This window comes from Littorina saxatilis, linkage group LG17 (genome assembly GCF_037325665.1).
Source record: "Littorina saxatilis isolate snail1 linkage group LG17, US_GU_Lsax_2.0, whole genome shotgun sequence".
In the NCBI taxonomy this organism is placed as follows: domain Eukaryota; kingdom Metazoa; phylum Mollusca; class Gastropoda; order Littorinimorpha; family Littorinidae; genus Littorina; species Littorina saxatilis.
Window position 1 is genome coordinate 59,507,768 of NC_090261.1, and position 14,430 is coordinate 59,522,197.

Genomic DNA, 14,430 nt, shown 5'->3' on the forward strand with positions numbered 1-14,430 from the left:
AGAATTCATATGTCTTGGAGAGAAGGTGGTTTGTGTGGGTGTGTGTGTGTGTGTGTGTGTGCGTGCGTGCGTGCGTGCGTGCGGGCGTGCGTGCGAGTGCGTGCGTGTGTGTGTGTGAGAGTGAGCAAAAGTTCAAAGCACAAGCAGCGTTTTTCCCCGGCCTCAGTCTTCTAGTCACTGATGCATATTTTTCTGATCTGATCGACGCATTGGTCTGACCCCAACCGGTTAACCGTCTGATAGTTTGATATGCAGGAGGTCTTTTAACTATCAATGTTCCTACCGAGCAGACAAAACTAGGACATTTGGGCCATTACTTATTTGTTATCAAGGTCAAACTGACCTTTTATCCTCTGAGTCTGGGAACAATATCTTTACAACTTGATATTTTTTTTAATTAATCTCTCAGAGACAGTGAGTACACAAGAGACCACAATTATTTCTGTTTTCTTTGAACATGTGTGAGTTTACTGTTGTTTCCTTTTTACATTTAGTCAAGTTTTGACTAAATGTTTTAACATACAGGGTGAATCGAGACGAGGGTCGTGGTGTATGTGTGTGTGTGTGTGTGTGTGTGTCTGTCTGTCTGTCTGTGCGTGTGTGTGTGTAGAGCGATTCAGACTAAACTACTGGACCGATCTTTTTGAAATTTGACATGAGAGTTCCTGGGAATGATATCCCCGGACGTTTTTTTCTTTTTGTCTATAAATGTCTTTGATGACGTCATATCCGGCTTTTTGTAAAAGTTGAGGCGGCACTGTCACACCCTCATTTTTCAATCAAATTGATTGAAATTTTGGCCAAGCAATCTTCGACGAAGGCCGGACTTCGGTATTGCATTTCAGCTTGGTGGCTTAAAAATTAATTAATGACTTTGGTCATTAAAAATCTGAAAATTTAAAAAAAAAAAGTTTTTTATAAAACGATCCAAATTTACGTTCATCTTATTCTTCATCCTTTCCTGATTCCAAAAACATATAAATATGTTATATTTGGATTAAAAACAAGCTCTGAAAATTAAAAATATAAAGATTATGATCAAAATTAAATTTTCGAAATCAATTTAAAAACACTTTCATCTTATTCCTTGTTTTGTTTTTGGACTTTTCTGCTGTAACTATGCAGCCAGGATCATGTCCAAAAGATTTCAAGAATTTTAATGCATTTCTCATAATTATATTTCACTTTTCTCATTTTTCTGTGTCTGTTGTAGGAGCATGACAGGAAACAAAGTTGCGGAAGCCATACTTGCCAATTACACGCAGGAACCAATTGTACCCAGCTTTGCTGTTGTCAACCATCAAAAGGTAAGGATGGTTTTGAGATTTAGTTTGAAAAAGAAGTGGTCATGATTGATATTATATCTTGCTTTTTTTCAGATTTTGTGTTCATACCATCTAAATGTTCCTCTGTTTCGAGATTCACCCCCTATTAAGACTTGATTTTCACATATTTTTTGGTGGTCAGTGTTTCTCCATTGTCTTAGGAGATAGAGAAGTCACAACTGTTCATAGGTCATCGAATAAGACCACCTCAGGTCCTACAGCTCTGTAACAGCATCAAAGTTATAATATAGAAAGTTGTAGTAATGGATGTGCTGATTACAGTGCAAAATATGATAAAATATACAATCTGTAAAATGGTAAATGATACAATACAATAAAATAGAAGTACAAACAAATTTTTTTTTCAGATTTTCAGAGATCTTAGAATGCAGATACCACTGTATCTAATGCCAGTTATGTATTTCTACATATTTTGTTTTGCAGGGCCAAGTCTATGTGCTTCAAGGCGCAGATGTGTTGTCTGACGGAATGCTGTTGCCATGGATACAGGATGTTCAGGATGGCTCCCTGCCACCCACAAGTAAGTCAGGATATGTTCTGCTGCTGAAACTTGTCAGATGATATTTAGTCTCTGTGAGCAGGGCTTGAAATCATCCTCCTTCTGGAGGATTTTCTTCAATGAAAGCCTATTTTCCTCCTTCCTAAATGCCCAAAGCCTGTTCCCCTTGTCGATCTCTCTTTCACCCAAAGTTATGCTCAGAAAGCACCCAATTGCTAAGATTTGGTTGCAATTTTCAAATTGTCTAAGAAGTGGACCTTTGACCTGTGAGAGAGCCGGGTGCTTTTGCTTTGCCTAGCTGCTTTGATAATCCACACGCAAAAATGTTCTCCTTTTTACATTTAGTCAAGTTTTGACTAAATGTTTTAACATAGAGGGGGGAATCGAGACACTTAGGGTCGTGGTGTATGTGTGTGTGTGTGTGTGTGTGTGTGTGTGTGTGTGTGTGTAGAGTAGTAAACTACTGGACCGATCTTTATGAAATTGTTCATGAGAGTTCCTGGGTATGATATCCCCAGACATTTTTTTCATTTTTTCGATAAATGTCTTTGATGACGTCATATCCGGCATTTTGTAAAAGTTGAGGTGGCACTGTCACACCCTCATTGGCTCACATAAGTGTAGCCTATGCGATGCTAACTTTTGTCTGTGTGTGCGTGTGTATGTGTGTGTGTGTGTATGTGATAGAAACTTTAACATTTGACTGAACACCGAAATACTAATTTTACCTGGTTATTATCCAAGCAACAGCTTCAAAGTATTGAAGCAATGATCAACATTTTGTCGGCACGTATGTAGTTAAAGTGTGTATCCAAAGAAAACGGGTGGTGGGGGGTTTTGGGGGGGTAAAAACAGCTGACTGGTTTGTGTCGTGTATGGTATGTAGACCAGGTCAGGGGTCAAGGTTAGGTCAGATCGCGTGAAGGATTGTGGTATAGATACAGTTATCACCGAGCTGCAGTTCGCCGATTCGGAGAACACAATTTCACATTGTTCGGTTTCGTAGCTCCAGAAAAATAGAAGATACCAAAGGAGATTTCCTACAGGTTAATCTGCACAGCGTGTTTCCAGTGTCTGCGCGAGTAAGCGCTGTCGAAAGCGCAGTGTCGATCTGGCCATCTGGCTGTCGTGTCCCCGTAAGTACTAACAAGTCGCGTAAGGCGAAAATACAACATTTAGTCAAGTAGCTGTCGAACTCACAGAATGAAACTGAACGCAATGCAACGCAGCAAGACCGTATACTCGTAGCATCGTCAGTCCACCGCGCACGGCAAAGGCAGTGAAATTGACAAGACTAGAGCGGGGTAGTACTTGCGCTGAGAAGGATAGCACGCTTTTCTGTACCTCTCTTCGTTTTAACTTTCTGAGCGTGTTTTTAATCCAAACATATCATATCTATATGTTTTTGGAATCAGGAACCGACAAGGAATAAGATGAAGGTGTTTTTAAATTGATTTGGACAATTTAATTTTGATAATAATTTTTATATTTTTAATTTTCAGAGCTTGTTTTTAATCAAAATATAACATATTTATATATTTTTGGAATCAGAAAATGATAAAGAATAAGATGTACGTAAATTTGGATCGTTTTATAAAAAAAATATTTGTTTTACAATTTTCAGATTTTTAATGACCAAACTCACTCATTAGTTTTTAAGCCACCAAGCTGAAATGCAATACCAAACCCCGGCCTTCGTCGAAGATTACTTGACCAAAATTTCAATCAATTTGGTTGAAAAAAGCCTGCCAAACGGTTGTGTGACGTGTCTAGTGTGTTGGCGAAGTGTCTTGTGCTTGTCACTTCTCGCTTTCAGCCCTCACCGCTGGCTAGCACCGTCTGTCCTTTTTAGGACAATGCGAAAAGAGAGCAGAATGCGTCAGTCTCTCCTGCCAGTACAATAACCTCTCCACAACAAGCCCTATGTAGTGCCTCCATCGCGGCGACAGGCGTAAACTGGGTACCGCAAGGCCCCAGGCTAGACTACAAGGACTCGGAGGAGGTTGGCCCCTAGACGTGCGGCATGCGGGCCCACCGGTGTGTGGAAACGCCCAGGTGCCCACGAACCAACCTCCAGCTATGGGTCAAATAGCCGGGCAGGATAGGCTCGTCAACCCTGGCAGGCAGCTATCCTAAGAGAAGACCACTCTGAATTCAAAACGAGGGTAGAGGAGGCTCATCATCCATGGAAGGAAACTCATCTAGGAGAAGGAAAACTCCGAAATGAAACCCACGCAGTCCCTCGAAGACGGAACGGCACTGGCCTTTTTTAGGCGGGGAGCAGACCGGGTGCCTACGCTACCCTCGACAAATGGTTGTGTCATCAACGAATTGAAAAATGAGGGTGTGACAGTGCCGCCTCAACTTTTACAAAAAGCCGGATATGACGTCATCAAAGACATTTATCAAAAAAATGATAAAAACGTATGGGGATTTCATACCCAGGAACTCTCATGTCAAATTTCATAAAGATCGGTCCAGTAGTTTAGTCTGAATCGCTCTACACACACACACAGACAGACAGACACACACACACACACACATACACCACGACCCTCGTCTCGATTCCGCCCTCTACGTTAAAATATTTAGTCAAAACTTGACTAAATATAAAAAGTAGGCTATATACAGACAGACAGATCTAGATCTAGTGTCTCGCACTCTTGCACCGTATCACTTATGCTTACTGTTTCTGTCTTTCTTTATTTGGTGTTTAACGTCGTTTTCAACCGTTCAAGGTTATATCACGACGGTATGCTTACTGTTTGTGTGTATGTGTGACGGAGTGATTGAGTTTGTGTTACTGTTTCTCGATTTCTTACGTGAGCCGTGAAGGCTTCGCCTCTTGTTTTTCAATCAAATTGATTGAAATTTTGGCCAGGCAATCTTTGACGAAGGCCTGACTTTGGTATTGCATTTCAGCCTGGAGGCTTAAAAATTAATTAATGACTGTGGTCATTAAAAATCTGAAAATTGTAATTAAAATTATTTTTTATAAAACGATCCAAAATTACGTTTATCGTATTCTTCATCATTTTCTGATTCCAAAAACATATAAATATGTTATATTCGGATTAAAAACAAGCTCTGAAAATAAAAAATAAAAACATTATGATTAAAATTAAATTTCCGAAATCGATTTTAAAACAATTTCATCTTATTCCTTGTCCGTTCCTGATTCCAAAAACATATAGATAATGATATGTTTGGATTAAAAACACGTTCAGAGAGTTAAAAAGAATAGAGACATAGAAAAGCGTGCTATCCTCCTCAGCGCAACCGCTACCGCGCTTTTCTGGATTGTTAATTTCACTGCCTTTGCCACGAGCGGTGGACAGACGATGTTACGAGTGTACGGTCTTACGAAAAAAATGCAATGCGTTCAGTTTCATTCTGTGAGTTCGACTGAGCTTGACTAAATGTTGTATTTTCGCCTTACGTGACTTGTTAATTTTGTTCCATTTCAAACCCTGTGTGTGTCTTTTGATGATCTCTGGACATGACCTAAGTCTGGTTGATTTTGTTGAACTCATTGTCTCCTAGGTACGGATATATCCGTACCCACTCATATGGCTCTATCTGACTTGGTACGGATATATCCGTACACACAGTCACTTCAGCAGGCATGGGAATTGTCCGCCGAACGGCGGATTTCCGCCGAATCTTTTTTTTTGTTCCGCCCAAAAAGCAAAAATGTCCGCCGAAAAAATAAAGGGGGGAGGCACACTAAAAAAGCACCGGTTACTTTTGCCTTTGCGCAAAAGTCCGCGAAAACTGTCCGTACTTTGTTCACGCACTGCTACCGCCCGCCTCAGTTACTTGAACTTTTATGTTTGAGAGTAAACCAGATTGCACAGATTGTGTTACAAGTTACATTTTCCTGTTTGTCTCAACAGATCAATTTTTTTAACAAATTTAAACCATATAATACATGTATATATTTTTTTTCTTCAATAAAGCAAAAATTGGTACTAAAAATTCTGATTCTAAAAACAGAATTTAATGGCAAACTTGGAGCTCAGATGACACCAGATTGCACCATCTGGGTTCTTTAGAGAATTTTTTTCCGGGGGGCATGCCCCCGGACCCCCCTAGTAAGCCTAGGCGCCTCGCGCCGTCGACTTGACGCTTTGCGTCTTCAATTTTCAGCCTTTTTTACAATTTTCAATTCCCATGCCTGCTTCAGTCGCTTCCAGTAAGGTCGATCTAACGCCTGCATTCCAGCGTGTTGATACACAGTTCTACACAGTTACTACAATTCTGAGTGATCTGCTGCAGCACTGGTCTCAGCTAAAAAAAAACCTTGGTCAACATAGGTGGGGTAGGAAGTGACTGTGTTAAGTCACAAGGGACCGTTAAGTTCAGGTCAATAAGCAAGAATTATCTCTTCTTTATGTCCATGGAGCTAGAGCGTCATATCATTTTTGTGTCATATAACATAAGATGATGATGAGTTGCATGAGCATTTGCTTTTCTTGTTTATATGTTGTTGTTAGATATCTGATAAACGAAGGGAAGTAAGCGGTCTAAATGCATACGACATGTGTAATAGAGTGAGTGAGAGTTATCCGGAACTCAAGCATTAAAACAAACAAGCGACTTTCATCCTCAAATCTTGTTAATCAGTCATTGTTGTTGCGACATATAATCAAAACGCTCTTATTTACTTGCTTGCGGGGGTCCTGATTTGGCCTATATGGTCCGCTGGACCCAAAAAGCAATAACTAACTAACTAACTACTTGCTTGCGTATTTTGTTTTACATGATTTGTTGCCATGGGTTTTCAGAGGTTCTGGAGAAAGGGGTGTGGAAGCCGAGTGGCCGCCACTACAACTTCCTGGCTCTGATGGATAAGGACAAGGCCAAGAAGAAGAAGCAGATGAGAGACGGTAAGTTGTGCATTGTACATTCCCATCTTTATTTCACAGGGAGACTACAGCTGTGTTTCCATATCGTGACACGACGGCGGCACGATGGTTGCGGCGAGGTGGCGGCAGCGTCAAAACCGATCGCAACAGTAGTATCAAAGAACGCGTGTTTCCATATGTGCGACGCGACGGCGACGTACCGCGCGACGGTTTGGCGTCAAGATTTTGTTCGCTCCAGGGAGCGAAAAAATTGCCGCGGCACGATATTCGCGTCCAAAGTGGGCGTGGCCTAAGTCCTTCCAAACATTCGAGGACCCCCCACAACCAGGTTTATAGTCTATGTTGACTTTTTTTTCGTCAGATACATTGTATTCCCTGAGCTGAACATAGTCCAGCAAAAATTTCTTCAAAGGTTGTCAAAGGCACCGTGTTCATTCCGCTTTTTGAACATTTTGTTGAAACAAAAGAGGGTTTTTCTTACATTTCTCGTCTTTTAAATTTTCTAACCAAGTAGCTTCAAATAAAGTTTTTCTTAATTTACGGTATGGTTGTGTGAGTTTTTGACCGATTTATAAGAAAAAGTCAAGCTAGAAAGAACAAAAATCTCGCTGCCGCGCCGCTTTTAATGGAAACACTCACAGCGAAATTCGCTAGCGGCATCGCGAGTTTATCGCCATTGTGCCGCCGCCGCGTCGCTAAATGGCAACATAGCTTATTGCGTCATCCTTCATAGCAGACTCTGCAGAGTTGTCTGCCGACGAAGAGCGCAGGGTATTTATAATAGCATGACGTTTGTTCGATGTCGCCGGCTGGACACCTGTCAATTGTAGAGTTCTGTTTCTGATGAGTTCTGTTGCTGTCTTGACTTGACTTGACTTCCTTTTCCTAACTTGACCTTAGCTCACATTACATAACTTTACCTTACCTTACCATACCTCACTTTACCTTACCTTACCATACCTCACTTTACTTTACCTTACCTTACCATACCTCACTTTACCTTACCTAACCATTCCTCACTTTACGTTACCTTACCATACCTCACTTTACTTTACCTTACCTTACCATACCTCACCTTACCTGACCTTTCCATACCTTACCTTACCTTACCATACCTCACTTTACCTTACCTTACCTCACTTTACCTTACCTGACCTTACCATACCTCACTTTACCTTACCATACCATACCTCACTTTACCTTACCTGACCTTACCATACCTCATCTTACCTTACCATACCTCACATTACCTTACCTTACCATACCTCACTTTACCTTACCTGACCTTACCATACCTCACTTTACCTTAACTGACCTTACCATACCTCACTTTACCTGACCTTACCATACCTCACTTTACCTTACCTGATCTTAACATACCTCACTTTACCTTACCTGATCTTACCATACCTCACTTTACCTTACCTGACCATAGCTTTCCTCACTTTACCTGACCTTACCATACCTCACTTTACCTTACCTGATCTTACCATACCTCACTTTACCTTACCTGACCTTACCATACCTCACTTTACCTGACCTTACCATACCTCACTTTACCTTACCTGACCTTACCATACCTCACTTTACCTTACCTGATCTTACCATACCTCACTTTACCTTACCTGACCTTACCATACCTCACTTTACCTGACCTTACCATACCTCACTTTACCTTACCTGATCTTACCATACCTCACTTTACCTTACCTGATCTTACCATACCTCACTTTATCTTACCTGACCTTAACTTTTCTCACTTTACCTTACCTGACCTTAGCTTTCCTCACTTTACTTTACCTGACCTTAGCTCTTCTCACTTTACCTTACCGGACCTTAGCTTTCCTCACTTTACCTTACCTGACCTTAACTTTCCTCACTTTACCTTACCTGACCTTAGCTTTCCTCACTTTACCTTACCTGACCTTAGCTTTTCTCACTTTACCTTACCTGACCTTAGCTTTCCTCACTTTACCTTACCTGACCTTAGCTTTCCTCACTTTACCTTACCTGACCTTAACTTTTCCCACTTTACCTTACCTGACCTTACCATACCTCACTTTACCTTACCTGACCTTACCATACCTCACTTTACCTTACCTGACCTTAGCTTTCCTCACTTTACCTTACCTGACCTTAGCTTTCCTCACTTTACCTTACCTGACCTTAGCTTTCCTCACTTTACCTTACCTGACCTTAGCTTTCCTCACTTTACCTTACCTGACCTTAGCTTTCCTCAGTTTACCTTACCTGATCTTAGCTTGCCTCACTTTACCTTACCTGACCTTAGCTTTCCTCACTTTACCTTACCTGACCTTAGCTTTCTCACTTTATCTTACCTGACCTTAGCTTTCCTCACTTTACCTTACCTGACCTTAGCTTTCCTCACTTTACCTTACCTGACCTTAGCTTTCCTCACTTTACCTTACCTGACCTTAGCTTTTCTCACTTTACCTTACCTGACCTTAGCTTTCCTCACTTTACCTTACCTGACCTTAGCTTTCCTCACTTTACCTTACCTGACCTTAGCTTTCCTCACTTTACCTTACCTGACCTGATACATAACATACATCACTTACCTCACTTAACCATACCTTTCTTTACCTTCAGATGAGGAGTTTGATTATGGGGCTATTGATGAGAGCGATGACAGCAAGAAAGGGGAGGAGGAATCTGACTCGGACATACGCTCCACCCTCCTAGGGCTTCAGCAGTCACGCCTCTACTCGGGCAAATCGCACAAAGCCGCCACTATGCCGTCTATGGGCTCCACTAAGGGGGACGAAAAAGTCGTGAGACATACAGAGCTGTAAAGCTTGATAATAATTGGGCGAATTCAACTTTGTGAAGTCTACTTCCAGAAACTCACTGCATACATTTTTGTCTTCATGAAGTCAACTTAGGACAGCCTTAAAAGTATAGTTCAAACTGCACCTATAAACATAAAAAGAACTCTGTTCACTAGTTAAAGAGAGCAGGTTTTGTTTATTGAAATTTTATTTGGTTGGAAGTGGGTTATTTTTGTCCTGAACAGGGTTATGAAATTGATAATTATTTTTTTATTTTTTTATTGTACTCATGAGCTCAGTAAAATTACTAGCTGTAAAGACATGTGTTTAACATGTAGAGGGCAGAGATGATATAGAGTTGTGAAAAGGTAAGTGTCGTTAGCACAGCTAACCCGTAAAATGCAACCTTTTGTTCGTGCTGCTGATACAGAGAGCCAGGGTATGGGGGAGGGTATGTTTGTTGCACACATACATGTACATCTGCTAGAAAAGTCGGATGTTCAGTGGGTCAACTGCAGTGTTGATGTGATAATGTCTGATGACTTTAGCTTTTACTTGTTTTTTTCCGTTTCTTGTCATCATGCTCCTGGAATCAAAATATTTGTTTACTGTTGTTGTTTAATCACAGAATACTGCTGAGGCTTTTTGAGTGAACAGAACCTAAATTACTGAATTAGTCAAAAGTAAGAGGAAACGTTTTAATTGTCTGATTTTTTCCGATGTATTGTAATCATCTTTATTGAAATTTATATCCCTTTACTTCAGGCAAATATGTAATAATATTTTTGCTTGTTTTATTTATTACTATTTTTTAAAGTGATGTACAAGTTTAGTTAATCTGCTGATTTTGGTCTTCATAGATGTTAGTGGGTCATCTTTGGCCCAGGGTGATCTAATCTTGTCTCCGTTGGTATCTGAGATCAGTTTTGATTGGTTTTGTTTGTCAACTAGGAGCGTATTTTGCATTTGATATCAAAAGAGTTATGTTTAGGCCTGAAGTGTTATTTTCAGTGAGGTGTATCTGTGTGGATGACAAAGTTGGAGTGATCATACTTTCCTGCCTTTTTTATCCTTTCGCTTTTTCTTACAATTTTATGTAGAGAAATTTTAGTTTTCTCCGACTTGGATGAGGGCTTTAGATAAATGTTTTTTAATCTTATTTATTGAATGAATATTTAGCTTTTACCAATTTTGTCCCCTTATAGAAATTTTTGAATCTGCAATAATTTTATATATATGTGTAGAGAGCAAATAAACAATGGCGACTGTATGTGAGAGCGAACAACAAAAAGACCAAAAAGCACTGTACTTGCGTTAAAATGACGAACACGGAACAAATAACGCCGAAACGTTGCCGTTATTTGCTCCATGTTCGTCATTTTAATGTGAGTACAGTGCTTTTTAGTCTTTTTATGTGTAGAGAGTGTAGTTTCTGAGTATTTTTACTTTGTCTGTTTTTCTACATCCTAAGCATTCAGTCTTACGTAGAAATATTTGTGCAATTCAAACAACATCTGTAAGTGATGTGAGATGGTTTATAAAAGCATAATCAGCCAGTATTTTACGTTTAACTAGAAATCCAACTTTATTGGACTTTAGTTTGTGTTTTGTAGTTGCTTTGTTTGATTTTTCCAATCAGGTTCTGTGTAATTTTGTTGATGTATGTTTTCAAAGTTTATTTTTAGATTTTTATTGTATTTTTGACAACAAAAGTGTTACATTGTGCAAGGAATGGTAGTGTGTGTGTGTGTGTGTGTGTGTGTGTGTGTGTGTGTGTGTGTGTGTGTGTGTGTGTGATTATTTGTGTTGGTTGTTTTTAATTGTCATTTTTGCTTATGAATGGTTTTGGGAATAAAAGCTTTTACTTGTATTTTCTTTAATCACATCAACATTGGTTGGTTTGCTGTCAAAACGATTAGGAGCTATCTTTAGTTGTCTGGCAGGCACATGACATTTTAATCCTCAGTAAAATACCAAAACTATGGCTGTATGCATATTAACAGAATCAGAACAGAGTGCATGTATTTTGCATATCAAACAATCTTGCATCCATGTTTGAGAAATGCTGTAAAATGAATTTTTTTTTACGGTGATATTTTTTTCTTCATTTTTTTTTTTAATGTTTTACCTTTAAAAGAAAGTAATATATCTAGATATTCATTGCTGTATGCTTATCAGTGACAATATCAAAAAGAATCTCAACGAATTTTTGCACAGAATCAAAACATTGAAAAAAGGAAGATAAAAGGAGATTTTCATTCACTTTATGCTTTTTTTTGCCTGTGTTAATTTTGTGTCGTTTGTTTGGGGCTTGGGGATATTTGTTTGTGACTTGGAGCTGGATCAGCAGGCTTTAATTGTTATGGCAAAGACATTCCTTTTTATCAAAATATATTTTTATTTTCCATGCATTTTTACTGGAAATGATGAGACTGGGTGAAATCCATGTCAAGACAGTTGACTGTGACGGAAGAACAGCATACATTCATTGTTGATGACAGCTTTGTCTCTGAAATCAGTAACAGTGGTACTTGTAATGTGAAGCTGCTCTAGCAAGAGGACACCTCCCAATCAAAATTACCTTCTGATGTCCACTGGTGTATTTATTTTGACTAAAGTATGCATGCCTGTTATGAACGGACACCTATAGAGAAGGGACACTTTGGGCTGTTTTCTTTGCTCTGAAAAACAAAGGGAAGTAAGAGCTCTAAATGCATACGGCATAGGCAATAGAGTATGTGAGAGTTGTGCTGAACCAGTGTCCTTGCACCTGAGAGAATATATATATACAAGCATTGGAATGAACAATCGGTTTTCATCCTCTATTTATGTTTCCTATGCTGATCTCTTAACACACAGGTACCACTGTATATAACTGTCTCAAATCAAACAACGTTGAGGATGTGAAATAAACATTTTGAAAAACAGAATTTGTGTGCTTTTCTTGTTTGACCGGTATAGTAGGGCGTTTGTGACACGTTCCCACTTATTTTTGTCTGTCATCAATCTTTGCTTTTCTATGATCAATGAACCAAGGAATTTTTCACCCTTTCTGTTTGTTGCTGAGATATTTCCGGAGGTTTAATCATACATAATTCACAGAAAACTTAAAAGGCCTTGTTGGCACATTCTTGAAATATGCAGTGGACAGACTCAACTCCGAGGGTTATCGATTATCTGTGTCAACAAGTTATTAACAATGAAGGGTTTGTCAAGCGGTCATTTTGATCTATTTCTACAAGTTTAATCTGCAGTAAAATTGGCGCAGAGCTCAAGCTCGAATTTCACCAAGTGCATCATCTTTGTACGTAACGTACACGTAAAGAAACAACAAACAGATAGACTGCACGCCAACGTTCTAAAATTCAGAATAAAAAAACAAGCATTACCTTTGCTACCATTCTTGGTTTAAAAAAAAAAATCGTACACGTAAAAGCTAAAAACACGCGCGGCCAAGCAGTTTCCTGTACTCGGACACATACAGAGAATCAATACCACGTACTTTGCTCAATCTCATTTCAGAGAATCTACCTTCATAGCTTTATTGCACAACGTGCAAAAGGCAGATATCAGCATTTAAAGGGTGTCTAAACTCTTTCATCAAGAAGCAAATCTAAGCAATTAATAATAGTAAATGAGTATCCATCATTACTAAAAAGAGGCTTTGATATAATTAATATTAAATATTAATCATAATAAAATATTAAAAAAAAAAAGTTTTCCGAAAGGCACCTCAAATAGCCCATAAAGCACCCTCATGGAACTTGCCCTTTTCTTCACCTGAAGTACAATTTTGTCTATCATAGTCAGCCGGCCAAACACACGCTCGCATACACACACACGCGCACGCACGCACGCATGCACATAGGCACACACGCGCACACGCACGCACGGATGCACGCACACAAGCTCGCACGCATGCATACACGTACGCATACACACTTACCAACACACACACACACACACACACACTCGCATGTACACTGATCGACACGCACCCCCCCCCCCCACACACACACACACTCACACACACACACACACACTTGCACACTTACAGGGCCACCACCCTTATCTCAGTCGAACAGTCAGTTAGTCAAAACTTGACTTTATGTAAATACGTGCCCGTTACTGTGAGAAAAAACCCACCCACCCAGACCGATCGCTTCATTAGTTTTTTAAGAAGCTTGTCTTTTTTGCGCAGTGATACGGTCCATTAATTCTTTCTGTGAAGATAAAAGAAGCGAAATTTCTCTTTTCTTGTTAATGAACTGTCCGTGCTGTCTTTCCATTAGTATTGTCCATTTTATTCAGCTATTCATTGTTTTTTTTTATGGCCGTTGGTCTAAAGCTTTGGAAAACAATAGTTCTATTTCAGTATCTTTGAAGTTGCGATGACAACTTTAAGCAGTATTGATTTGAAATGCAGTCGCCTGATTTCACTGAGTGCGTGTCATACGCGAATAAAATACCGCAAAAGCAGACGCTGATCAGTTTTCAATGAAATAGGATACGCTTCCGGCTTTTATGTTCTCTTTACGTCTCATGAATGATGTAAAAACAGGTGTTTTTTTTTACTTGAGTCAAAAGATAAAGTTCTTCCCGATTTAAAGTTCCTCTGCAGATCTGGCGAGGCTCCATAATTATGGGGTATGCAATACTATAAAGGCACACTCCTTTCCGTAAAAACTGTTCGGATCATAGTCCTAGATCTGGCGAGGCTCCATAATTATGGGGTATGCAATACTATAAAGGCACACTCCTTTCCGTAAAAACAGTTTGGATCATAGTCCTAGATCTGGCGAGGCTCCATAATTATGGGGTATGCAATACTATAAAGGCACACTCCTTTCCGTAAAAACAGTTCGGATCATAGTCCTAGATCTGGCGAGGCTCCATAATTATGGGGTATGCAATACTATAAAGGCACA

At 39.6% G+C, this 14,430-nt stretch overlaps 1 protein-coding gene across 3 annotated transcripts in view; it reads left to right on the top strand.

The window, feature by feature from the left end:
* LOC138951865 (thioredoxin domain-containing protein 16-like) overlaps window positions 1-12,432 on the top strand; it is a 40,470-nt gene extending 28,038 nt beyond the window's left edge. For all 3 annotated transcript variants that reach the window (XM_070323424.1, XM_070323422.1, XM_070323423.1), the window contains exons 18-21: window positions 1,214-1,307; window positions 1,770-1,866; window positions 6,633-6,734; window positions 9,324-12,432. In XM_070323424.1, the coding sequence (XP_070179525.1) occupies window positions 1,214-1,307; window positions 1,770-1,866; window positions 6,633-6,734; window positions 9,324-9,526 (496 nt within the window). In that variant the 3' untranslated portion in view covers window positions 9,527-12,432. The remainder of the gene's footprint in view (window positions 1-1,213; window positions 1,308-1,769; window positions 1,867-6,632; window positions 6,735-9,323) is intronic.
* The last annotated feature ends 1,998 nt before the right edge of the window (window positions 12,433-14,430 follow it).